This window comes from Arvicola amphibius, chromosome 17, assembly GCF_903992535.2.
Source record: "Arvicola amphibius chromosome 17, mArvAmp1.2, whole genome shotgun sequence".
Classification (NCBI taxonomy): Eukaryota; Metazoa; Chordata; class Mammalia; order Rodentia; family Cricetidae; genus Arvicola; species Arvicola amphibius.
Window position 1 is genome coordinate 21,865,626 of NC_052063.2, and position 27,794 is coordinate 21,893,419.

At 42.8% G+C, this 27,794-nt stretch overlaps 1 protein-coding gene across 1 annotated transcript in view; it reads right to left on the minus strand.

Moving 5' to 3' along the window:
- Positions 1-27,794, minus strand: part of Syt1 (synaptotagmin 1) — a 129,300-nt gene that overhangs the window by 66,937 nt on the left and 34,569 nt on the right. Inside the window, exon 3 of the mRNA XM_038314439.1 lies at positions 20,955-21,072. Coding sequence (XP_038170367.1) covers positions 20,955-21,072 — 118 coding nt within the window. The remainder of the gene's footprint in view (positions 1-20,954; positions 21,073-27,794) is intronic.

The window sequence follows — 27,794 nt, forward strand, 5'->3', positions numbered from 1 at the left end:
CCTGGCAGACGTCTCTATTGGTTCTCATTGGTAACATAGCTGTAATGTGTCTCTAGCTGAGCCTGCTGCCCATCCCCTCGAACCTGGTCAACTGTGAACCTCTAACGGGGCTTAGTGGTTCCACTCTTCTGGTTCCTCAGGCCCAAATCAATGCACTCAGAGTATATTATTTCTCCTGAATATACTCAGAATCAGATATTTTCTCTTAGAAAATAGAGTGACAGCGACTTAGAAGAGTGCTTCTTAAAATTAAGGCCTTTTTCTATTTCTCTGTATGTGTTGCCCCTACATAAAGTAGGGAATACAAGTTGGTGGCCATGGTTTGAGCTATTTAGTAGTAGAGTGTGATGCTGCACACCTCTAATCCCAGGACTTGGGAGACTGGGGTTTGAAGAATGCTGAGTTCCATGGCAGACCAGGTTATAATCTAACATAGCCGAGGCTACCCAGTTAGACCCTATCTCAAAAAAATCAAATTACCCCTCCCTCAAAACACACCCCAAATCTAGAAAGAAACAAAAAACAATCAGTAAAAATAAACGTATCCAAATGGAAAGATTTAGCAGAGTACAGCACACAGTAGATCTTAGTAGTTACGAATGAAGGAAGGAAGGAAGGAAGGAAGGAAGGAAGGAAGGAAGGAAGGAATGGACAATAAGGAGAAATGTCAGTGAAAATTCAACATGGATATTGTTGCAGTCTGGTTTGCCTTAAAACAAGATTTCCGAAAACTCTAACGAATAGATAAAAGACACTTCTATTATTTACAAGGCGATGTTTTGACCTTGACAATTTCTAGAGGAAAGCATGCACTCCATTGGAGCCCATTCATGGCGTTGGCCTCTTACGCTGTCTCGATGCTTAAGTTAAAAACCCAGCCTGATAAATTATGTAATGAAAATCTCTTGTCTCACTTCAAATTTAGTGCAGCATAAATGAGAACACTACCCATCTAGATGAATAAAGATTCTGGAAGGAAGTATCCCTTACTAGCAGAAGAAATATCCATGCACCAAAGTGAAGTGGAATCAGAACTTGCTCAGGAAAACATAGTTAATTTGGAATGGCATTCATTTAGAGAAGGATTGATTTTTTTTACCCCTCAGTGACGTTTCCAAATTTTAAAGAATTGATGCCTTAGAGTTTTCCTTGTAAAGTAATTGTAGGCAGAAACTACTGGAATAAGCTGATAGAATGTTGGCTCTGTGAGTGGCTAGTTGCCCCCTCCCCATTTACTCATCAGCCTTCTTGAGTTGGTGCTAGGTGTTAGCTAACCATCATTGGTGATATGGTCCCACAATCCAGCGAGAGTGTCAGCCAAGCAATGAGTTAGCAATGATGTCCTTGCAAACAGGACTTTTTTTTTTTAAGTGCAGCACACAGGTAAAGGAACAAGATGCCAAACGGCGAGGTAGGCTTTGTCTCCACTTTCCAGATGAGGAAGGGGAGGGGGACCAGCGGACAACCCTACGTTCTGAGGCTACATCTAAGTGAGTGGCACAGTTGGGATTCTAGCCCAGGTAAAACTTATGCCACAGCTGGGATGTTGTCATAGGAATCCTTCACTCTGAACCATCCCAACAGCCTGCACCCTGTCTTCACCCTGAGCATAAGGTTCGCTTTCCTTCTGGGACCTGGCTGATCTCTGACTTCATTTCTCAGTGGTGCCTCTGTGCTCCCAGTCCGTTTCACAGAAGCCTGCCTTTGCTCAGGCTGTCTTTGGAACCTATTCACTGGCCCTATATAGGCTCTCAGTGGATGGGTTTTTATTCCCAGGAAGGTTCTATCCCCATGACCTCCATGCTCCCAGTCAGAATTGGATTCTCTTCTTCCAAACTCCTGTAACGACTGCCAGGGACCAATCACATCTGTCTCCTGCATGTTTTTTTGTGGGCCACACGCTAAGAAGATTTATATATTTTTAAATGTTGAAAACGATCAAAAGAAGATTAATATTTCATGAGATGAAATTCCTAGCTCGAAATAGTTTTACGGGAACAGAGCCATGCCTGCTTGTGCCCTGCTGTCTGCGGCTGTTTTTCTTCTCTAATGGCAAAGCCGAATGTTCTAAGAATCCACGTGGGCTGCTAAGTCTAAAATATTTACTACCTGGTATCCTGAAGAATAAGTTTGCCACTTCTAATCTAAATCACAGGCAGTATTTCTGTATAGTGTTCCCTGCCTTTAGGGGTGAATTTTACTTAGCTTTCTCTCTTCTGCTTCTGGCCCACAGTGGTACTTAGTAGATGAAGGTTTACATATGTGCCGAATGTATGATTCCAGACTTGTGTCCTTCAAACGCTAGTGAGAAGCCCTCCAGCTACTCAGAGGATCCTAGTTCTTGCGTGGCACCGAGAACACCAAAACGAATCTAGCTTGTTGCGATTTTTAAAAGTTCAGTTTCTTCTGAAAACATGACAGTATTTCTAAGATTTATGAAGCAATTACCACTTGTTAGCATGTATACTATTTTTACATTAAAATTAGGTATCACACTGATGTATTACCGTGCTCTGTTCTGGGCTAATGAGTAATTGATTTTTAAAGAGAAAAATTGAGGCAATATATTTTTGTGTCTTCAGTAAAACCAAAAGGAGGAATGTACAATACTGTTGTCTCTCTCTCTCTCTCCTCTTCCTTCTCTCTCTCCCTCCCTCTTCTCCTCTCCCTGCTCGTTCTTTGACAGTGTCTCCCTCTATTGCCCCCGCTCCAGTTAACTAGAATTGCTTATCCTCCACTTGCAACTTCCAAAGTGTTGAAATTATATTCACATGCTGCCTGCCTAGCACTGTCTGTCTTATTGATGCAACTTTCAGGTGCCCAGTGCTAGGTCTGATCCAGATTGAACCGGGTGTACCTGTAGAGTGAGGTTTAGGAATCTGAAATCACAAGAGAACAAGGGTATGTGTGAGACATATGTAGTCTGGGTGTATGTGGATTGTCACTGTTGATCAGACATTCCCTTCTCCCAAGGTCACAGCGAAGCCTGGACCACGAAAGTATCCTAGGCCCAGAAAGATCATTTTTTTGGGAATGACCCTCCTATATATATATAATCAAGACTGTTGTTTTATATTACTTATATTCCACTTGCTGTCTTTGAAATTATTAATACAGTTTGTGTTTCCTGGCCATTCTTTAAATATACGGTAATTTAGACACTATCTACCATTAAGGGCTTGGCTTAGAGACTTCGCTGTAATTTCGGATACTGATTGAATAGCATCATGGTCATCACAATTACAGTGTGCTAATCAAATGGTCAATTGCTACAGTCTGGATAATCTTACTTTAGTACAGCACTTTTTTTTCTTTTTCTTTCTTTTTTTTTGTGGTGTTCTGGATTCAACCCAGGGATAATGCCTTAAAATAGTACATTCAGTTCATTTTGATTTTTTTCTATGATTCTAGTTCAGTTTACTTTCCTTCACATGGCATGTTCAATATTGGGGATACAATGAACTGGCTCATTTTAACTTGTGGGGCTTCCACACGCTAGGTGTGGCTAGGTGATGGCCACACAAGAGTGAATTAAGCAGTGTCTCTGGGGGGAAAAAAAAGCATCTCCAGAACAGGAGCGACTGATCCCTAGCATGGGAAAATGGTGGGAAGCGGAAGCACCACTGGGCCACAGGGGCACACAGAGTGAAGAACAGTGACAGCACCCATCACTGCGAAAGACTGAATAACTCAGTCTCTTGGCTGACAAACGGCATTTGCAGGACACAGTCAGAAAACACAGCAGCCAGTGATCAAAGGAGAACAACGTGGATAGGACAAGAGGTAAGAGGGTGGCAGAGATGGGATGGGCATATCTAGGATATTTCCAGAAGAATCTAATGACTTCCTCCACTGCCTTTTGGCAAGCTGAAAAAGGAGGAGGCGAAAGAAAGAGAAAAACAAGACGCAGGAAGTTCTTTACCTCACCCGTTGGAGGCATGATTTCTGATGAAGAGGCAATTCAAACTGCCCAGAAAATGGAGTGGCTGCCTGTGATTGCCTTCCCCCTGGGGAGTCCCTGCTCGCTGCTCCCCCATCTGCTCTTTCTGTATCATATAAACTTGTAAGCATCAGCCTCTACCCCCCCCCCCCCTTTTGGTGTTGTCGTTGAAAAGAACACAAATCCCTTCCGGATATTATTTCCAGCAGAAATAAGAAAGAGTTGCCGTCGCTTTGTGCTCATTAGGGCGTTTGCTGTTTATCCAGAGAGTTGCTGGGATGCGCACGTGGTGGCATTTGCAGGCACAGTTGGATACCATTACTTTGTCGAAATCATCTATGGAGGAGTATTAATCGTGAGTCAGCGGATAATCACCGTGCAGCGTTCTGTTCTAGGCCAGGGATTATGGCCAACTGAAGTGACATGCTGGAAACAGTGGGCTGTGGTGGGGTCCCAGGCTGGTTTGGATAGCAGAGGGGTTGCAGCAAGGAGCTGGATCCTGCTTCCTCCTCACTCTGGGACTTGGCTCAAGCCGCTGACTTCCAAGCCTTAGTCTTTGTTTTTGTCTTTAGGGATAATGATACTTTAATCTCATGGGATCTCGCTCACAGTTAAACAAATTCAAATTAACGCATGCTTAGCACTAGATCATAGCTAATATTTTACTGGTACTAGCAGTCCTCCACCCTTTTATTTTAAGAACAAAACAAAACACTCTACGTTTTTGATAGATGCTTTCTTTCGTGGCATTTTCTGGTGGTTGGTATCTCTTATTAGAACTTCTCAGGCAGAAATGGAAGTGTCTTAAAAGATGTAGGGACTGCACAGGTAAGCCCCCAATTGATGACAGTTGGAGCTGGGAATGGTAAACCTTACAAGCTTACCTCGGGTCTTTTTAGGAACTACAATGGAGAAAACCAAGTATGGATCCGCACTGTGCATACTCATTGGGTCCCATCCAGATCTGTATCATTCCAATAGAGAACTTCCATGTTCAGCTCTTTCCAGACGGTTGTTGTGTTTGCTTTGTCTCTCCTTTTGCAGTTTCTACAGCTCCAATTCCACAATAGTTCTTGGCTGATGCTGTGTCTGCCCTTCGCACGACCCCGATTCCCCGCTGCGCTTGCTTTAGAAACTTAATGTCCCTCTAGTTAAATGTGTTACTAGAAATGATTGTAGCATCCCTACCCCTCAGCACAGAGTGCACGAGCTCTGTGGCTGGAGACTCAGTTTAGAAATGAATAATCTTAGTCGATAATGAGATTCCACTGTTGTTTTACATTTCAGGTTAAATCATTTTGAAATCTGAATGGGAAGTCAAGGAGGCAATGTCAAGGCCCAAGTATACAGAGCAAACAGAAATAAAAGAAATGGCTGTATTCTCACTTATTTGCCCAGGATGAAAAACAATCCATCTAATACCTTGTTTGCAATATTAAGTTTTAGCATCTCTTAATGATTAGCTCTGCATGAATTTCAACTGGTTGTTATGAGCCAAAAATCTATATCTGAGGGAGAGTTTTACAAGACACTTCTCTATATAATTTGGCTTAAGGATAGCACTCTTTCTTAATTTTAATATGCATAATAAATTTTAGTTCCCTGGCACTGAACGCTATTGTGTGAATACTAAAACCATCTTCACTTGGGGTGTGGGGAAGCAGCCTTGATCAGAGTCCATATGTAGGGAGCTTTTCATTTGAGGATCTCACTGAAACGCACCTCGGAATTTTGTGTCTGCCTACCGTGTCATCATGTGTCGACACTTGACTCTACCCGTAGATAGTCCCCAGGTGTACGGCTGCACGGAGAAGGCTTCCTTAGCAATTGATTTAACCTTGGGTCAGGCTGGCTAGTTGTTTGAGGGAGGCACAGTTCAACAGCGCTGATGTGGGTGCATTTAGCAATCAGCTAAATAACACATCAAGGAGGGAAATGGGGAATATTTTATCTTGCCTTGGGTCTCAGTAATACACAATCCCCCTTCCTCCCCCCCCCCCTCCAGTTCAAATAGATTCTTAGTAAATACTTTGATGGAACAGGCTTTTTTTCCTCTTAGCAAGATGAACAATTCTTCTTAGGTGAAGGCTATGGGGCTGAGGTACAAGCCAGCCAGAGATTTTCTCCATGGTTTGAATCGGTAGGACGGGTGCAGCCTCGAGGAAAAGTGTGTTAGAGAAAATAAGATTTCAGATAGAAGAAAACAAGCTAAAGAGGGTCAGAGGGTCTGGAAAGGCTGGGAGTGGGAACGGGCGCTAGTCTTCCTATGTGTGTGTGCACGTGCGCATGCGCGTGTGGGTCACAGCTGTTGGAAGCTTTGTAGAGTGGCGTGAAAGTTAGAACCTTGACCTTTCAATGATGCAACAGCAATGAGCAGTGACTGCTGACTCATTGCATCAAATTAGGTATTTATTAGCCGGGGCAAAATTATTAGGCAAGGCTCAGGGACCAGGCCTTGCCACTTCTAGTCAAACTAACGCTGCTGCTGCGGTTCCAGCTCATAGTGGTTCGCAGCAGAGGGGAGTGTGTAGGTCCGGCAGTCACGTTCTGACTTGACATTGAGGAAAACGTAGACTCTAGCCTTCCTCTTTACTGCTGTCTGTTTGCCCAGTTCACTGAGTCTGCCTCGGACATGTTAGCATAAAAGAAGCATTTGGAAGAGAACTCTGCTATCTTAAACAATCAAATGATCAGGCTTGGAGAGCTGAGGGTTTCGACCAACTGAAGTCTTCTCTCTGGTTCCATGGATCCAACCGGTAACTGATTACACAATTGCGTTTGTGCTCAATACATACAGACAGTTTTCCTTGTCGCTATCCTTCCACAATACAACATCTGCCTGCATCGCATTTATAGTGCATCAGGATTGACAGGTAAATGGAAGGGAGTGTGAAGTGTACACAGGGCTGGTGGAGGCTATCTGCAGAGACTAGACCATTTTGTATATCGAGCTTGGACATTCTCAGCTTTTGGGTAGGCACTAGAGTTGATCGGGTTAAGCCTGGCACTACTACCTAACAAAACCCCGAGCAACATCTGTACTGAGAAATATAGCTTGTCTGCCTTCTTATGAACTATGCGGGGAATTGTGGCTAAATGCTATCAGGAGAGGAGAGAGTTTGCTGGGCTAGTTTCTGGATGCTCTCATGTTAGCCATTCAGTTAATGAGGAGACATGTTAAAATCCTGTACCTACTTCCTGCCCACTTGCCCCAGACACATGGCCTAATTTTACATATGGCTGAATGATACAATATGTGGTAGAGAAATACCTGTTTTCTGCCTCATTCACTGTCATGGTTGTGTAGAGTCAAAAAAGGAAAACAGCTTCAGTGGAGGAAGGAAGAGAATAGAGACCATAAAACCCACGTAAACTCATCCACAAACCTAGAAGGGGTTGCTTAAAGAGCAATGAGGTGAGCTAATTTGTTTCTATTTCTCAGGAAATTCATTAAAGTACAATTACATGACAAGCTGCCCGACAATATAAGTGCCTATCACCCCTTTGTCTTCTGTCGCTTTGAAGGTGATAAACACTGCCAACTATACCAAGTTTGTCCCTTTCTGTTTCAGAGTGCTGGTTCCTTTGCTGTATGGAAATGGTTCATCCATTTAGCAAAGTTGACTCCACTCTTTTGGCTATTGCAAATATTGCTGCTGCAAACATCTAATAACCATACACATGAAATGACATGCTAGCTCGATCAGTTAGGGAGAAAGACACACTCTCCTAGAATCAAGCTTTTGCACACATACACACACACACAAAACTAAGAATTTTCTCTTGTTTAGAGATAGCGGGCAGTTACGCAACGCTTTCCATGGAGAACTTCCACCTAATGTTTTCTCGTCTCTGCACTCAACAATGATGGTGCTTAACACCCCAATTTTATGGGTGAGCAGACTGAGGGTCTGAAAGGTCATGAGTTTTAGATTTGGGGTTTGCAGTGGTACAGTCTGGGTCCTTTCCGCTGCACCCCGTTGGCTCCCAGGAGGGGGCCTGTTCATAGCTGACTTACATCTCCACTGGAAGCCAAGGAGGCAAGGACAAACACTGCCATTTTCATGATTTGGCTCCAGCCTGTAATAACTGTTAAATGATGCCTTAGGCAAGCCTCTTGGCAAGGTCAGGGCACATAGAAAGCATTGGATAAAGTTGAACTCCTGTAGGCAGGCTTTTAAGATGTTTACACTTTAATGATGTTATTAAAATGAAAGTTCAGCTTGCATAATTCATAAGTGTTCAGCGCCTCTTCTAAAATCTCAGTCACTGAACTATTTTTTTTTTATTTAAATTTCAGTGAGATTCTCAAAGCACGAACAGGTATTTCAAGGAAGAGTAAGGTAGATCTCTAGGTGAACTGATTAGGAGCTTCGCTGCCAGTGAACTGGTCAGGCAAGGTTCACTTCCAGTGTCTCCCCTGTGTTACAGAAAGTGTGGTTCACTTCCGGTGCCTCCACCTGGATTACAGACAGTGTGGTTCACTTCCGGTGCCTCCACCTGGATTACAGACAGTGTGGTTCACTTCCGGTGTCTCCCCTGCATTTTACAGGGCTGTAAAAACCAAGCTGTTTTTGGTGTAAGCAATATGTAAAAGTAGCTTACAAATAAGTGGTTTAGTAAAGCCAGGAATTGGGAAATTCTCTGAAAAAAAACGTTGCCTTTGACTCTTGTAAAAGTTTACTTTTACTTCTAGTGGCTGTCACGGGTTTATTCAGACTTCTATCTGCAATGCTGCTGGATGGAGTGTGTTTTAATGGATTTAAATTCCTGCAAATATAGTTGATGAAAGTCTAGAAATTTACAAGTCGATCACTGGATTTTCTCTGTCTGGTAGGGGCCCCTCTTTGCAATCAACACCGGTTGTCTTTTAAGCAACATTTTTTTTTTTCAGGTTTTGAACTTAGGATAATTGCATCTTACTTTAAAATCCCTTCTTATTCATGCGTGATGAGGCTGTAGAAATGTAACGGTCTCTTTTTCAGTCACAGAGGCCACTTGCAGAGGCAGGAGCAGTGAACACGTTTAGGGATATTAGAAAAACAAAGACTTCCCCACTGCCTTTCCTTTTTTTACTCATAAGGATGGACTTCTGCGCCACAGGGTACCGAGAGAAGCTTTCTTGCAATCTGTTGGCTCGGCTTGATGTTGAGGAGTTGGAAATCTTTTTTACATTTCTTCCTATCCCAGAGCTCATTTTTTTTCAATGTTTGGAAACCTTTGGCTAAGTTAGTTTTCCAAATAGAGTTTTATTGGTTAAAAAAAAAATTACTAAGCATACCATACTATATCTAGAAAAAGATGCTATATAAACAAATGCATTGGCTGCTTTATTCATAAGGTCTGGAAGAGCTCTGCTACACACCACAGGGGGCAGACCAAAATTATGAGTGTGATATGATCTCGTTTCTATACAATGCATATATTTGTGTATACATGCATACATCCATCTATACGTACATGTATGCGTGTGTTTAAGTGATACAGACAGAAAAGAAAATCTGGAAGACTACATGCAATCTTAAGTTATGTCCTTGAGACAACTTCTCAAAGGGAACGGGGGTGGGGGGGGGGGGAGACTCACTCGGACACTGAGGTTCTTATTTGCATCTTAAAAGAAAGTGTGATAAGGCGGTGGCTTAGTTTCTCTTTCTTTCTTGTGTTCTTATGATTTAAAAGCTGTTATTCCAGTAGCATCCTGGAACACTGCCATACACGAACACATTTCTCTCCTCAATTAGTCAGAAAATGGAAGCCCGTGAACAATGCAGTCTATCAAGTAGATAAATATGTAATCTCGCAGCCACATATGTATGTGCGATATTACTGCAAGCCTACTATCACTAAAAGTACATTAGGCTTCTTGTTAATGGGGGGAGCGTGCTAATTAATTACATAGCCATATTGTTGCCCGACATTAATCATTTGAAATCTATGAATTTCTTAACTCCATCAATCTTGTTGCTGTAGTCTCAGATAAAGGCCGTTTTAACATCCCAAAAGATTTTTTTTTTTTTTTTTGCTCATTTTATGTTTTTAAGTCAAAAAGTCACTTTTCTTCACTCAACACTTGAGGTCATTTCTTTGTGGGGAAAACATTATAGGGAGACCCTGAGAATAGTGTACAGCCCAAGCAAGGCCGTGAGAAAGTCCCAAGGGCTATGCTCTTCTGACTTCTGAGGAAGATAGTCCAGAAAGTAGCAGCCCAGTCATATTGAATCATGTGTTGTCGTCTTGTGTTGGGCAGAAGATGCGACCAGAGGCTTATCCTCTGTCTTTCCCTCTTCCCTGGATGGACCAGGTCTTTCTGACCATCATTGAGGTGTGACTACAGTAATGTGTGAAAGTTTATGCAACTGTTATCTCTTGATCTCTTTTAAACCACTAAGGCTGGCAAGAAAGAATAAGATGAGAACGGTTGTGAGCTGCCTGGTATGAGTCCTGGTCACGGAACTTTAGCCTTTAGGAAGAGTAGTGAGGGCAGGCTCTTAACTGCTGTGCTCCAGAATGAGTCATTGTCACATTTCTATGAGATTAATTGTCATATTTCTCTGCTTTTGTCATTAAGGTGGTGGAGGCTTTGCTAATAGGAATCTCAAACCTTATGAGAGGAAGAAACAGACAGCACTGGCTTTTGTTCAATGTTTAAGAATAGTAGTGGTTGGGAATACTTCTGTTATTCCAGTTATTAGAAATTCCAAACCTCCCTGTTCCTTTTCTGTGGACGGAATGAGGAGGGGACAGTTAAGTGTGGGGGGAAAGGGCAGGCACACAATCTTCTGCGCTAGACAGCGAGGTCCAGAGCAGTGGAGCGTCTCCATTCCTGCAAAGGTGTGGTGGGAACGGGTTCTGACAAGACAACACGAAAGGGTTAGCAATGTCCTCCTTTAAGATGCGACAGGAAAATCTCATCGAGTCCTGCCTTATATTTCTGTCTGTCTCAGATCCTCAACTCGCCTTTGCCACCCAACTTTAAGGTAGCCAAGAAAAATTGACAAAAAAAATTCCTGGGTGGAAAGGTACCTTTGAGATACCTCTGAAGGGCCTTTCTTTTCATCTGTTTTCTTTCAAACGTCAGGGCCACTTCTTACGTCTAGAATGGAATGGACAGGCGGGTATTACTCTGCCTCTACCTTTCATGATTTTAAGACTTTCATCATTGTCTGTGCTCTGCTTTCCTTTCCCAGACTACAAAGTCCCAAACTTCTTAGCCTGTCTTCACAGACAACCCCTTGATCCCTGTCTAGGCTGCCCTTCTCTGGTGGCTAGTCATTTAACCCTTGTCTGTTTGAGGTGGGTGGCTGTAACTGTGTGTACTCCACATCTGGACAAAGGCAGGCCATTTTCCTTTCATCTTTAAAGAATCTTCTAGAAGAACATGAACCCTACATTGACTCTATAATTCCATAATCTAATTTGGCCTATAATTTGCTCTCCTAGCGAATTATTTCGAAGATTTCCCATAATGAAATGTATGGTAACTTTCTGGTCCTGTGAAGAAAAATAGTCTAGCTATACAATTTATGTTTATTTTCACTCTGCTTTTGGAAGTTTCCATGCCACAGTTTGGGGTGAGATAGAACATCACAATAGAAAACACATGGGGGACCAAAGCTGCTTAGCTCATAGCAGCTGGCAAGCAAGGAGAAAAGGATCTTGGATCCCAATATCCTACTTATCCAACCTTTGGTCCCATGATCTAATGGTTCCACTTTGCCTCTCTTGAGTAGCACTAAAGGAGCCTTCAACTTGTGGATCTCTTGGAGAAACAGATAATAAACTATCCCAAACCATTCTATGTTTTGAGTAAGGATGTTTTCATTGACTCATTGAGCTCCATAAGATAGTGCCTGGAAGCACGTGATTTCAAAGTAGGGATTCAAGGGGACTAGTAAAAGAAGCAGGGACTTCTGAAGGGGTGACTTCTACATCTCCATCTGTGGATTCCTTTGGTAATATTTGATAAGCATTTTGACAATCCCTGGTTGTGGGTTTCTCCACCGATAAAATCAACCAAATCCAGCTGAATTAATAAAATCAGGTTTAATAAACAGAGCAAAGCAAAGCACTCTCAGCAACGGCAGGTCTAGGGTCCAGGTCTTTTTTTTTTTTTTTTTTTTGAGGGGTGCAATGAACTGTATTGATGGTATTCAAGAGAGTAGGGCTCCCTAAGCCCCTCCTGCTATTTATTCTGGGGGTCTGGGATGGAAACTGTGAGGGAGATGCTCAGTGTCAAGGGTTGAGTTAGGACAGGGACTGCTCAGCAGCCGAGGGCCTCTCTCTTGCTGTGTCCTTGCTGGGATGGGTGGTCCAGGGCGGGCTTCTTACTCCTTGGAGGCCATGTAGGCCATGAGGTCCACCACTCTTTGCTGTAGCCAAATTCATTGTCGTACCAGGAAATGAGCTTCACAAAGTTGTCATTGAGAGCAATGCCAGTCCCAGCTTCCAAGGTGGAAGAGTGGGAGTCACTGTTAAAGTCACAGGAGACAACCTGGTCCTCAGTGTAGCCCAGGATGCCCTTTAGTGGGCCCTCAGATGCCTGATTCACCACCTTCACTTAAATAGCCTGTAGGCATGGTCTTGAGTGTCTGGGGAGGAACGGCTCTTTGGTGGGGTCTGGAGAGACAGACGTGGGGTTGAAGCAGTGTTCCCAGCAAAATATCTGGGAGGGGTCTGGAATGGGCCAGTGAGACTAGAGAAGAGATTCCCAAAGTATTTCCTTGTTCATCTTCACTTTCACGTTAAGCAGATTATTGCAAATTCAATTCCTTGTCCATTTTTGGTTCAACTAAAATATTTCAATATTTAAACATGTAACTTGGAGCCATAGAATCTGGTAGCAATTTATGGAGATAGGAATCACTTGTATTCATAGTATGCTGTCTGCTTTCCAGATCTGCCACACCCTCCCTCCTAGAACCAGCCATTGCTAAAGCTGAATAGTAGATAAGCATTTTCGTTAGACATTTTCCTGTATATAAAGGTGCTCGCATTTCTTATAGTTGGACTCTTTTCTACCAAGTTCAACACCGTCTCTTCTACTGTGCCTTTGATACGTCTGGAGTGTCACTGTTTCAAGCAATACCTACCTACATCTGTGTGCAAAGATTCCCACACTGAAAGAGCATGACAACTTCTATCCAAGAAACATGGCAACCTATCAACATCTGCGATCTAGTCTTATAGACTCGCTAATTCCAATTTTACTCTGTAAGTAACCAAGTAATTTATACAGTGACTCCCGTGATTTGAAATCAAGTTGAGTTTTAGATGTCTTTCAATCTGTAATATAGTTAGTCACCTGCTCTTCAGGTTGACTCTGGTGGGGCATAGAAGTCATGCTTAATTAACCGGGTGTGAAGACAGACTACTATTTGCGTGGATGTCTTAGCTGTGCCAAATACAGATTCTTTGGCCTGGGGCAAGTTGTTTACTGTGCTGTGGTTTGGCTCCATCAGCAAAATAGCACTGGAAATAGTCTGCCATCTCACAGGTTTGGAATAGGGGTTAACTCTGTTAACACACATAGATCGTTAAAACAGAATCTACCTCGAGTGTGTTGTGTAACTGTCTCTACTCACAAGACCGTGGTATGATGCCTGACAGAGAACGGGACCTCATGTGATTTGTGTTGAGTCCCTGGGCCATCCCTGATGGCTACAGAGCTTACAGGAAGTGTCGTTCTTACTATTCTGCATGAGTGTATCTCAGCCTGCCGCTTGATTTCAGTGTGGTCTCAGGGTCTGTCTGTATCTCCTTCTACTTCCTTAAAGCTGCTCGGTCCTTGAGGCATTACGTTTTTCCTTTTTCTATTGTACTAGTAACTGTGCCTGCTTCTCAACGTGCACTGGGCTTGACTCCTACTCTTTATAATTCTCTTTAATAACTCAGTTTCTAGAGCCATGTCATTTCGAGAATTGTCGCTTCCTTTTTAGAACAGTCTGTTTGCTTCTCAGGGCTTCCTCTTTTTTTTTTTATCAAAATTATAATTAAGGATTTTGAAATGTTGCAGAATTAATTTTATACTTAACATTCAAGCCTAAAATTATGATGAAGCCTCTGACATCACTGCCAACTTATTATGCATATTCCTGTCCCATTAGCTCAATAAGAAGCCAGTGTATTTGCATATTATTGCTTGACCCTGATATCATGGCCAATTAATTTGCATATCCCTATCTAATTGGCTCAAATAAGTTTCTGCCTGTTTATTTATTGGCCTAGCTCCCAGACTAGTGGCTTTTAGTTCAAGTCAATTGAATTTGGAGCAGTTTTCTTTGTTATGCTTTCATTACCAATAGATGGACAGACAGGAAGGTGGTCAAGGGTGTTAGGAAATGATTATAGAACGTGAAGAGGAAATGTCTGCCTTTGTCTCCTCTTTCAGTGAAATATTGGGGAGGGGGAAGAAGACAACAATTTAACAAGTGGTCAAGGACACTTTGGGGGAAGAAGATATAAGATTCCTACATGAAACAATTACCTTTTACTTCAGAAAAATTTTGGTATGTAGGACAAAGGATGCATTTTTTCCCCCTGTATTATCGTTATCAACAACAAAATTCTACCATAGGACTTGGCTGACAAAGATCTCAAATAAAATCATGATATACCTTCTAAGCTTTTACCTGTTGTTTTGGAGTTTAAGATGACTAAGACACACGAGGGTAGCTTGTTTAAAATTCCACCGTTCTCTTGAGGGCATTAGCATAGGGGAGCTGACTCTGCCCCCTTGCCTGAGGTGGTGGCTCCTGTGGCCAGATTGACCACCTCAGCAACTGCTCAGGTCTGGGGATGGCCCACCCTAACATCTCCCCCACAAGGACCTGCTGGAGCTTGTCAAGGGACTGGTCCTGTGGAAGAATACCTGCAGGATATCCATGACTCTGGGCAGCCATGGGATATTCCAGAGGAGTTCCCAGTGATGCTGGTGTACCAGAAACCAGAGGCCTGGAACCAGACCAGTGACTCACTGCGATGGACGTCTGCTAGGACAGTTGATTGGACAAAAGCATATGCTGTGTGACACACCAGGATGTGTGCCACCAGGATGAATGAAGAGATGGTGGAGAGGTGGGAAAGATGGAGGAGTGAAGAGGGTTGGTTTTTGTTTCTCTGCTTGCTTGCTTTAATTTTTCTTTTGTGTGTGGAGGTGCTGTAGGGGTAAGGGGAGACCAGGAGGTAAGTGGAATTGGGGTACAAGATACGAAACTCCCAAAGAATCAATAAAGAAGTTAAAAAAAACCCCAGGTTTTCACTAGAACTGGATTGATGTGGTTCTTGAAATGCTAAACTTCAACATTTCTTCCAGTGATTCTGACTGAGTTAGTCAAAATGTCACCTCTTGATAAATTTTGCCTTAAGGGAATGATTTCTGCCGATCATGGTTTTTTATATGGAATCTGATGGGTACTTGGGAGTGCTTCCATGTGGCTGTATTTCCTAAAGAAGCTTGTAGGATGGTGGGAAAATACACTGAGGAAAAACAAAGTTATAAGCAATTAAAATGTAGTATTTTATAATAAATGTAGTATTTTATAATAAATAATGTATATGTGTTTGTGTATGTTTGTGTGTAGATATGTGCATCTGTGCATGTATGTAACTCACTATCGCACACATTAATCTTTCGCCTGTATCAGTCCCTTGTTCTCCTTGTTTACTCCTTGTTCTCATAGTCGCTGCTTCTTGAAGTTCAACTGTGCTCTTTATCTGAAATAGACATCTCCTGTAGCCAGGCCTTTTGTTCCTATTCATTTATTTGCTTGCTAATTAAGTTAACTTTTGGAGGCAGGATCTCATCATGGGAATCCATGCGAGTATAAAAACTCAGATCTTCCTGCGTCAGCATCAAGAGTTTGGGATCACTATGTCCTAGCCGACATTGGCTTGTCACAATGCTAGTGGTAAGCTTGGGTTGGGGATGGCCGGAAGAACACTGGGAGCGAGGACAAGGCAGTGGTGAAGCAGAAAAACGATGATGGGGGATACTTGAAACTCGTGGTTCTCAGGCTTTAGTGCTGCAACCCTCTAATAAAGTTCCCCAGGTTGTGGGGCCTCCCAGCCATAAAATTATTTTTCTGCAACATCATAACTGTAATTTTGCTAATGTTATGAATTGTAGTGTAAATATCTGCATTTTGACCCCCTGTGAAAGGGTCATTTGGCCCCAAATGGGTCTCGACCCATAGTTTGAGAATCATTGCTCTAAGCTATACTTGCTCAGCTGCTGCTGCTTCTTAGACCTCTCAGTGTCCATGAGACCCTTCTTTTAGCCTCCGCTCCTGCTCTTTAATGGGAGCAGATGCTCATGGTACCAGCCCGTTTCCTGGGTTCCACAAACCTTCTTTCCCATGCTTTATATGCTTTTACACACACACACACACACACACACACACACACACACACACACACACACACACACACTTTTCAAATGTTAGGTGAACCTAAGCCTCATCAAGGGAGCAAGACTGTACCCCCTTTGTCCTTTTTAAATATGGACAGGCTTTTCTGGCAGTGAAATGACAGAAGGAAGTCTATGGTGGGCTCCCTGCAGGGAGCCAGGGCTAGAAGAGATTTATGGTGCAACGTTCTGTTTAATATGGAGCCAGGCAAGGAGGATAATTTGCCAGAATTCTCAGATGAGAAGAGAGAATCAACTTGTGATTCTGAGAAGACGAGAAAGGGAGAGCTAATTGAGTGGGAATAGTCCCAGCAATTTCTACTTACTAACATCTCCCAGTTTTCCAGAATGCTCTAATTTCCAACAACGCTTTCAGGCTCCATTTTTAGCCTTAGCCCTTCTGAGGACTTTCATGTTTTGCTTCCAGACAGTGGAGGGAGGGACCTTAGAGCTATGTTCTCCATCTTGAAGAAGGGAGTGTAGGAAAAGCTAAATGGTATGTTGGAAATATTCCACATAAGAAGATAGGAACTTCTCCCCTGTCTTGTCTTTCTTAGAACCTTTGATTTGCTTTTTGTAATATTCATGAACAAAAAATAGAAGAGAGAGATCCATTCCCCTGCCCCTTTATTTAGAATTCATTTATTTTTGAGAGAGGGCTTCTCTGTGTAGTCTTGACCACCCTGGAACTTGCTAAGTAGACAAGTGGCCTTGAACTCAGAGTTACACCTGCCTCTGCCTCCCAAGTGCTGAGGTTAAAGGTCTGTACCACCATGTCTGGCAGCATGGAGTTTATTATTTTAAATGACGCATCTATGTATGTGCCTGTGCACACACACAGGGAGATTCAGTCTTCTGGTATGAATACCCTGACAGGTTAGTCAATCCCAAGTGGTCAGGTCTAAACACAGACATGTAACCCCCAAAAGGACTCAGCAGGTTGTATTTATAGCTATGTATGAATGTGCATATATACAAATGTATATTACATACATAGGTGTAATAGCAATAAAGAAGACAAGGTTGGGAATTTGTATGGGGGAGCATGGGAAGAGTTAGGGAGCGGGGTGGAGTACAATGATATAAGTACAGTTCTCATGTGAAAAATTCTCGAACACAAATGTAAAACTTGAACCTGCTGCAGAATTACGAATAGTCCAGTCCCACTTGCCGTTGTGCCCGCAAGGCAGGCACTTTGAGCATTTACTATATGTGAGAGTGTGATGCAGGGAAAACCCTTCACCGCCCTTTTGAATGAACACGGTAAGAAAGAAGCTGGCGGATCGTGCCAGAGACTGGTAAGAGAAGAATTTTTAAAACGCCCATTTCCTATTTCCTCCCATATTGTATTGTTCGGCGCCTCATTTTGTCTGAATTCACTCTGGGCCTGTCTAAAACCTGACCTCCTGATTATCCCGAGCTGATCTGGCGTGTCTAGCAAATAGCCGAGTCTTTCTCCCAACCTATCCAAGCAGTTGGCTAAAGGACCCACCCATAGCTTTCACAATTTGTAGCTTGGATGCGGTGACTAACGGAAATAACCATGGTGATATTTGGTGAGCACTTAACTTTGGCTCTCTCTTACTTCTCACCCTAACTTACTTCTCATGAACGGGGTCTTCTTAGCACCTCGGCTTCATAAGCAATGGAGCCAAGGCCTCAAGGAAAGAAAGAACCTGTCCAGTGTCAATACATGGGCCTCTGTGATGGAGTGTTCACACAGAGTTTGAGCTCGAGGACCTCCGAACAAAGTCGGATTGTGGGTCGTCACAGAGTGTGGTTTCAACTCTGACAGAAGAGCCAGCTGGTGGTTCCACTTACCAAACCATTTCTGGCCAATGTCATTTGGCATTTGGATCACTTGGAATGAGAGCTTACATAATCGTGGTCGCTTTGCGCATAGGTCAGATTACTCTGACACGACCCATTCCAGTGCTTAAAAGTTTCCTTAATGCTAAGTAGGTTAAGCAGATTTGCAATGCAAGACTTGTTTTTTCAGGCCCCAAGCTTCTTGGTAAATAATTCATTATTCATTCAGCAGCTATGCACAGTGCCAGCCGTCAGTGAGAGCATTGTGGGAGACATAAATACAGAACAGTCTAGTGAGAAAGAAGCGTGGTGTTAGAGGACTGTAAACAAACCCCTTTGGCAATTTAAAAAGACACAGATTTGTTCTGCCTAGACAGCTCAGACAAGGCGGTCCTACCATGCTAAAACCTCTCCCTCCCCATCTGAACCCATGGCTCACTCCCTCATCTCTGTCCTATTGTTGCTTGGAATGTCACCACCTTGCTTCACTTCTACCTAATGTTTCTGACATCCCAGGACCCTGTATGTTCTATTAATTTATTGGCTTTTTTTTTTATCTGTGTCTCTACATTAGAATGAAAACTGAGTACGGTCTTTGGACCGTTTTTATCCACGATTTGCAAACCCATTACTCCGTACAGATGCCAGACTCAAAGCCGAGTCACAGAACACGTTTGCTGGGTAACTGGGGCCTGAAAACAGAGGAGGATTTAGCCAGACATTGTTGGATGAAAGAGAATTCCAGACGAAGGAGCTTGTCTAGGGATGGAAGCAGCATGTCCCATTGCTTGTTAGGAGATGAGTGTGTGGTCCATTGGCTAAAATGAGATGCAGAACAGCGCAGACTGAAAGAGTCTACGTTAGGCGATTAGAGTAATTATGATTCAATTCTACAGGCAGCAGGAAGCCCTTAAAATTAGGGTTTGCTAATGATGAGAATCATTCCAGGTAATTCAAATATGGGGGTGGAGGTAGGTTCTGTGGGTTCTGAAGCATCCATAAATTTTCTGCTTTTCTTTAGTAAAAAAAGAAAAAAAGACTGCAAACTGATGGATATGGAATTAAATCTGACCTCCGACTGTGCCTTTCTTATGTCACGATGCTAAGTTAGTGTGACAGGAACTGGGAGTTGTCCTTGGTGTTCTTCTTTGCTCGGTTGCTAGCAGCGAGTGTGTGTATGTGTTTGTGACTATAACCACTCAGATAGAACCTGCCAGACCAGCTTCCCTTGTTCAGACCCTGAAGATGAGAAGGGATGGCTGGTCAAGAGGTCAGGACAGAAAGGGACAGCAGTCTTGAAAAGGGATGGCTGAAATCGTTGTCCGTGGTGCTGGGAAGTCATGGTAAGTCCCAGAAAGAAGTCATGAGGAGGATGTTTTACTAGCTATGCGGAGAAGTGGTTGCAGTGCTCTCTAGAGAATAATACAGGGCTGATTAGGAAGGAGGCTAAGACAGCATTTAAGAGAGAAGGTGAGGAGTCACATGGATGTTTGGAGCGGGGGTTTATATGAGGGCTACAGATACACTTCTAATGGGACATGGCTACTTAGCCAAAGAGAAAGGTCAAAGGCATCTTAAGTCTCCTCGGGATACTAATTTGTGATCTGGGAGTAAACTATAATTGTAAAATGTTTAATACTTTTCTGTGCATATGTTTTACAAATAAGCCCATAAAATAGTCTACATGGTTTTAGGACAAGCTATTGCTTATTGCTTTAAAAATTTCCCAGTTCTACTCTTAGCAGTAGAAGCAAGACATTAAGTAGGGTCCTAGTGACATAAAAGGATACAGCTTCCTCGAGTTCCCTTCTTCATAGAGAGAAATCAATGTAGAGAGCAGGGGAATTTGGCTGCAGAATCACTGGGTCAATAAGTAGAACTCAGCTTCAACGATTTTTAGCTGTTTTGCTTCAGCTTATAAACTCACTGTGCTACATCAGTGTGATCTTTAGAATGTTTTTTAAATAAAAAACACTGAATAAGAAGTCATGTTTGTAACTCCACAGCTAGAAACAATGACAACTGTCATCTTGTTGTGATGACCTTGTGATGTGTCAGGAGAATCCCTCACACCTAATGATTTACTGGGACATTAAAATTATAATTGATTTAACCACACAGAGGAGAAAAAAAAATGACGCACAGTCCTGGAAGCGACAGTCCTTGAGCTGACTTTACTTTGTAGAGTTCCCATCACTGACTATGCTGTGTCCTGCTTGGGTTACATGGAACTTTCAAGCCCAAAGTCTCCCCTCCTCCACCCCAGTCTTAAACTGTAGAATTAAATGAATTACATAAACCGTGTCTGGATTTCTTCTTAAAGACACTTGTATAGCTTTGAAATGCTGTCTTTTTATAAAAGCATTATAAAAAATTATGTCAGGTTAGCAAATACCTAATTAGTAAGTTTCAGGTAAAATACAAATTTTAATTCACCAAGGGTGAATTAAAAACAATCCTCAAAACTATAATTTGTCACAGGCATTGCCTTTCAAATAAAAGCCACGGTTTTCTCTCTCAACGACACAGAAATGACAACTGACAACTGCTACTTTGGCTATGGGGAAAGAAAATGGATTTCATTGTCTTGGCCAATGCCAATAAACAGAGAGTGGCTTCCTGGGGCACTGTGTTGGCTGAATCCTGAGACTGCTTCCAGCTCCGTAGGAGAGAGAACTGTGATCAGTTAAGGAGTGTGTGTGTGTGTGTGTGTGTGTGGGGGGGGGAACGTAGCATGTGTGCTGTGCCTTTAGTCTCCACGGCAGAACAGCAGTTACAGGAATCAAGTCATTGCGGACTCACCGGATAAGCCACCCACATCCATTTTCTTCAAGTTCTTAGCTTCCAGAATGACGACCGTCAGCTTGCCGGCAGTAGGGACGTAGCGGAGGGAGAAGCAGATGTCCCCCAGTTTTTCTTGCTGTGAAAACCAACAAAGAGGTATTAGTGAGTTTTCAAGGGAAATTGAGGTGCTTGTCCTTAGACTTTGCCACTTCCTCAAGGGGCTGGTTACAATTAGAGTCTGAAGACTTCAAAGTCCGTGGGGCATTTTTATAGCGGCCGTTTCATGTGATACCAATCTATCCTTTTTCAAGATTATCTAGTTCGGCTTTTTTTTTTTTTTTTTTTTTTTTTTTTTTTTTTTTTTTTAAAGAAAGGACCATTTATACTTTAACATCCAACAGAATATGTCTAATTCAATGGGTCTGGGAATGAGACCAAGATGAGAGTTTCTTTGAGACCACACTGAATAGCACTGCAAAAGTCTTAGAGAAATCCCCTTGCTTTATTAAAGAGCTTTGTTTGGTTTACTCTTTTATTTATTTTTTTTATTAGAATCAACCCATCTCAGTTTTTGTCTTTTCCCCTTTCAAATAGGATTCTACCTAAACACCTATGTTTAGGGTATTGTGAAGAAAGACATCTTTGTTCAGCTAAATTCCATTTATTGCTGAAAAAAAAACTCTGAAATTCTCAGAACATAAATGCACTCAAATATGAGTTTTTGTGCACTTTGGTTTGTTCATTTCAAATGTACTCTTCCTTTATCTTTACGTTTGTAAAAATGTAACAGCAGGTTGGAAAACGGGAACACGTCCTACCACAATGCACGTACACATGGCTCCTCTCGTCATTTCAGGGCTACCCTATTTGATGTCCAAAGAACATCCAACACTCCTGCAATCAGGTGATTCCGAATGAGTTATCCAGAGTGGAAAATGGTGTCAGACAAACTGTCCCTTCCCTGGGAAGGAGTCATATTTATTCTCCTCTCTTAGGTGGAATATTGAGAGTTGTTAGGATTGCTTGTTATTTTCTACTACTAGTTAACAACCATGCTGGTCAACGTGAAAAATCACATGTATTTGTGTGAATATGTGTGTGCATGTACATGTGTGTAGATGACACGGGAGACAGCCTGAAAAGAATTTAGGATATGATTGTACCCATCTCCCGAGCCGAGAGAGGCTGCCTACTGCCATCCTACCTCAGGCATTGGCTATATGGTGCATCTGAGTTCGTCTCTTCGTGTTCTCCCTCCCCAAGTCTAAATTTTGATTCTAAAGAGGGAAGTAAGCTGGGTCAGATTTCAATGATAGACTTGTAACCTTGGGAGGGTATATAGAAATTGAGAGTCTATGTCTTTCCATGTTGACCTCGGAGTGCGATTGTATTTGGCCTTATCTGTACCTAGTCATATGTGCTAAATGAGCCAGCCTCCAGTGTTGGAAATGCCTTCCGAGGAGTCATGTGACAGTGTCGGTACATGTCATTTCCTTCCTGTGGGGGCTCGCATTTTGTCCATCTTTTAAAGAAGAAAGTATATTTTATTTGTAGGTGAGTTTAGAGGGAGGGAGGCGAGTACCAGCACCTCTCTCCATGCCGAAGTAATGCTCTATTGAAAATGACCCCAGCCGTGCATATGGACTGATTCTCTCACATATAGAATCCTTGTCGTGTCTTACCACACGCCTCTAGGTGGATGAGAATCCTTTGTTTTCACATTACTGTGCAGACAGTTTAATCCTCCCATTTGTCTGTCTGCCCTCTTGGCAAGGTCCTTGCATGGATATCGTTTCACCTCACCCTTGCAAAAATATAAATCCAAGAACATTCTGGAAATATCCCTGCTTTGAATCACAGAGGGCATGGCTCCCTGTGGCTAGCGCATGCCATTGGGAGGAGGGCTGTATGTGTAGGAATCTTTGTCATTCGTGACCAGCTCACTGTACTTCAGGAGAGACAACTCTCACTGCTTCAGCAAGCACGCCAGAGATGACTATACTATGCTAGATCATATATCCCTGCATGGCTCATTATGGAACTCTATGAACAGCTCAGGGGGCTAAAATAAGTTCAGTTCTGTTTTTATCATACATAAAAAACTGTCAGTACTTATTCTTCTTCCACTCCATAACCTCAAAATTGCAGGTAAATTTAAATCAACAAAAACCCACACTCCATGTATCTAATTAAAAATGTTTTGACACAAGGACGCAGGTATCAAGGCTGACATCCAAATTGTCGGTAGCCGGGGATGGCCTTGGACTTCTGATCCCCTGCTCATCTGTCTGTCAAGTGCTGGGGTTTCCTGTCATGGGCCACCACACAGCTCTCCCTGTTGTTTCAAGGGAAGAAATGTCATGTCATTCTTCTTGCCAGATCGTTTCGTCCTTCAATCTTAAGACACACCAAGAATTTAAACAATTCTATGTAACATTTAGCTTCAAAAGAGAGCTCAAAACTTTGTATAAAGGAGGAATATGTGAGATTAGCTGCAATTTTAAGTCTATGGGATGGATGAGAAATGGGTGCATAAAAGAACAATGAACAAATTTTGGTGTTTTAAGATATATAGAGAGAAAAGGGCTTATTTTAATGCTCTTTACAGATCTGCATTTAATTACTTTAGAGGCTTTAACATGGGAGAGTTTTTCATTTGCTCGTAAAATTATCAGAACCAGTATGCCAAACAAGTATTATTTTCTTACATGAGTGAACTAAAATGACTTTCCAAAGTTTTAATTACTTCTGCATCACCAGCTATTTCCAAGCTATGGTCCCCCTCCCCCACTTGTGGGACTTCTGACATCAACAAGAAGGAAACTCTTGCCAGCGAGAAGGCAAGAAACATCAGCAAGCCCTTAGGACCCTGGTCTAGGGAGCACATTTTCTGAGTGTGCGCATCCTGGATGGCCAAGTGACTTTCCTGGTGCTTCAAACACCAGCTTGAAGATGCCAGGAAAACGGAAACCTTGAGAACCAGGGTACCTTTCTCTTTTTACTCGACGGTTTGACACTGGGCTCAGCGATCTCAGGCAGTAGAAAATGTGATCAAACCATGTTTTCCACATGTTGTAGTAGACATGGGGACAAGGAGTTTATATGTTTCAGGAACAATATATGGGGAAGCCATGGAAGGACATGTGTGACAGAACAGTGGATCACAGTGTCAGTTCTTGACATGTGTTCAAGTCACATGTGAGACAAGGTCGCTGCCCATGCTTACATGGTAACCCAGCATGTGAGGCCCTGATGTTTGATTTAGGGGTGCAGATTCTCATGAACTGTTGAAATCCAATATGCCTTTCCCTTAATGAAGTCTGTTCCTTTGCTTCTCTGGTCAGGAAAAATACTCCCCCGTACTACAGTGTTACTCTAGCTAATGAGAGTTTTACTCTTAGCTTTTCATCCACGCAGGGCACTGGAAAGGACCTGAGAGCTTTATTTGGATGGTTTTTGAAAGTTTCACATGTCCATGTATAAGAAGGATGCCTGGCGAACTATACATAAACATTTGATGGCAGACATTTGCCACCCCAGTGTTCTAGTGCCTCTCTCCCCAGCTCATGTGTTAAAGGCTCAGTCTCACACTGGTGGATCCAAATTGTCGAAATCATGGTGGAGACCTCCAACTTCCAATATCTCGGTGGGAACCTCCAATTTCCGTGCACCGTGCCCCGTGTCTGTGTTTGGTGCGCTGGCACCCAGTTTACGAGATTCGGGCAAGGGGCAGGAGGTTAAAATACACAAACACAGAAAGACAGAGAGACAGCGACAGCGACACGGGTCATCCTTGAATTCCCCAAGAATGCCCCCTTTATTTGTGTTCAGGGGCAGATTATATATAGAGAGCCACGCCCCAGCCAAACCCACCAGAAACCACTCTGCCATCAGGAACTCCTGAAGGTCTCGTGCTCAGAACAGCTGTAGACACTCAGATCAGGGGACTACAAGAAATTCAGGATCTGGGGTCTCACTGCTCCCAACACCAAATGAGGGTTCTGATCTAATCAGTAGATTTAGTCATTATTGAGAAATGGAAGGCATTAGGAAGCAGGGCCTGGTTGGAGGAAGCGGGTCACTAAGAGCATCCATCTTATCTCTGAGCTTTTCCTGTCTCGCCCTTCTTTCTGACTTCCATGGGGAAGGAAGCCTTTTCTCCGCCATACTCCTGCTATCCACGATGCTATCCTTATCCATACAAGCCTACACAGAAAACAATAGAACCGTAGATCTTTCCTGCCTCGAACTTGATTTTCTTGGGTAGCTTGTCACATCAGTGAAAAGTAACTAACACGTTTCCATTGTAGATTCTTAGGACACATTAACAGTTATGATTTTCTCAAGAGTCCATGAAGCAGGTGCTGTTAGGTCCATTTTAGAACTGGATTTTTGAGAGCTAGAGGCCACAGAAGGGTAGGTGCTTTCAGTGCGAAACTGCAGCAAGATCATTTAACACTATGCGAAATGACAATCACTAATAATCTAACTGATGATTTACCTTGCATTCCAGTCTCGTTTAAAATTATGTCTCTAACCTGATGTTCAACACATGCCTTCTCCTTAACTGTTCCTTCCAAGACCTTTTTCTAGACACTAATTTCATTTATATTTATTCTTATGTGCATTGGTGTTTTGCCTTCATGTTTTCCAGGGTGCTGGGTCCCCTGGAATTGGATTTATAGAAAGTTGTGAGCTGCCATGTGGGTGCTGGGGATTGAACCCAGGTCCTCTGGAAGAGCAGCCAGTGCTCTTCATGTCTGAGCCATCTCTCCAGCCCTCTATAGTCTACCTTCTGTTTCTCTGTTATCCCCCTCCTTTAACTCATAAGCCTTGGCCTATCCTTTTTTCTGTACATGGGTATCAGAGTGAGCCGTTTTCATTATTTTTAATTGACTCTGTAACCGGCCATAACTACCTGCCGTCAATGTCTACTTCCACAACGACCTGCAGCCTGGCATCTGCCATTGTCACCACTACTTCTACCACCATGACACCACTGCTACCATTTCATCACCTCTCCTTCCTTGCCCATACGTCATTCAAGCCCCCCGCCCCGTGTTTGAAACGAAGCCCTAAGCCCGTCAGTCATTCTCTCAAAAGAACCGAATGAAACAGTTCCTCAGTTTCAATTTCTACAAATTCCAAAGCAGCTTGTATATTAATGGCTAAGCTAATGTTTGGAAGGCTCAGTCCCTTCTTTTTTTATGGCCCATCATATGGTATCCAGGAGTTCAGTTTTTCCTTTTCATACGTGAGTTCAGCGACCCGTAGACTCAAGAAGAGCAGGGGTTGGAATGTCTGCTCTATGCCTTGCTCTAGGAACACAACGGAGGGCTTCTATTTAATTATGGGCTGTGTGTATCCTTACGGGAGGTCAACTACCAGGTTCACTTGGAGCCGCTCCTTAGCGTCTAGCACTATAACCCTGCCAGGCTCGCCCTGGGCTTGCCCTGCCACGGAGCTAGAAACCAAGTCCTGAAGGCAAAGTCCTTCCATCGATGTTTTCAAGACCCTGCCGAGGAGCAGCTGCCAGATGAATGCCTTTGCTGGTGTGATTATCTCACGAAGGGGCCTCATTACTATTAGGAATTTCAGCTTTATGTATAATTTATTTGAGCGAATTGCCTTGATCACTAGGTGGAAACCGCCAGTTAGAGTTAGAAACTTCCGGCTGTGAGATTCAGAGAAATTAACCTGCTCTTTTAAACTACGGAGCTGACAATCAGGAGGGACTTTTGTTCGGAGCAGCTTGATAATTCCATTAAATTTTTTTTAAAGCATCCACTGAATAGAGCAGACACAAATTAATGACTCTGGACAACTTCAGAAATCCCTTCCTTTTTGAAAAGCCTTACAGATATTAAAACAAAGGTCATCTCCAGGTGGACAAAAAGGTTTGATTGCAAAGGAAAAATGTTCTTGGTTTCTACATTTCTGGCTATCATTTATTTTTATGTAACAAAAAAGCTCACTTTGGTGGCCTTTGCAAATGGGCTAAGTTCACCCACTTTTGGGGAACAATTTGCCTTTGAATGAGTTTGTACCTAAAATGACACAGTGCCGTGTCGTTTTAAAAGGATATAGTCTATTTATATTAATTGCAAGATGATTTTTCTGTGTGTTAAATTGGCAATAGATAGTCTGATGAGTAGATTTTCTTTGCCCCAAGGTTAGCAGTCTATTTAGAGGTGAGAAGCAAATGGAGGTCTAATTGTTCAAAATAGAAATTTAGATTATTTGCATATTCTTCATTGGTAAAAGAATTAAAATGTTCACTTTTTTCCCCCAAGCGTGTCTTTCTGTGTAGCTCTGCTCTATGTCCGAGAACTCTCTATGTAGACCAGGGTGGCCTTGAACTCTTGCTTCTGCCTCCCAAGTGCTGGGATTATAGGCATGGGTCACTATGCCTGGCCTAAGGTGTTCTTTTAAGAAGGCCATTGGAATGTGATAAGGGAGAGTGTTAGGTAATAGGTAATATGCACTTTGGGTGAGAGGATTTTTCAGGTTCCTGATGTTCCCACAACTCAGCTCAGACCCATGAAGACTCTGCCAAATCAGTATTTACAACTAATGGGCCAGATGGTCACAGTGTGAATGCTGTTCCGAGATGTACCCAGGCTAAAAAGACCAACTCTGCCCTAGAGTCCAAATGTGTGCGACAAGGCTTAGTTGAGCGGGACTGTGTATGCCCTTGAACATTTTTTGGGAAAATACTGTAAAAACATGATTTTGTATAATTTCACTGATTCACTTTTATCAAAAATACAATTAATTCTGAGCTGTCGTCTAGTCTCCGTGGCTACCCAATAGAGTGAACTAACTCCACAGATGTGGCCGAAATGCTGAGGCATGGGA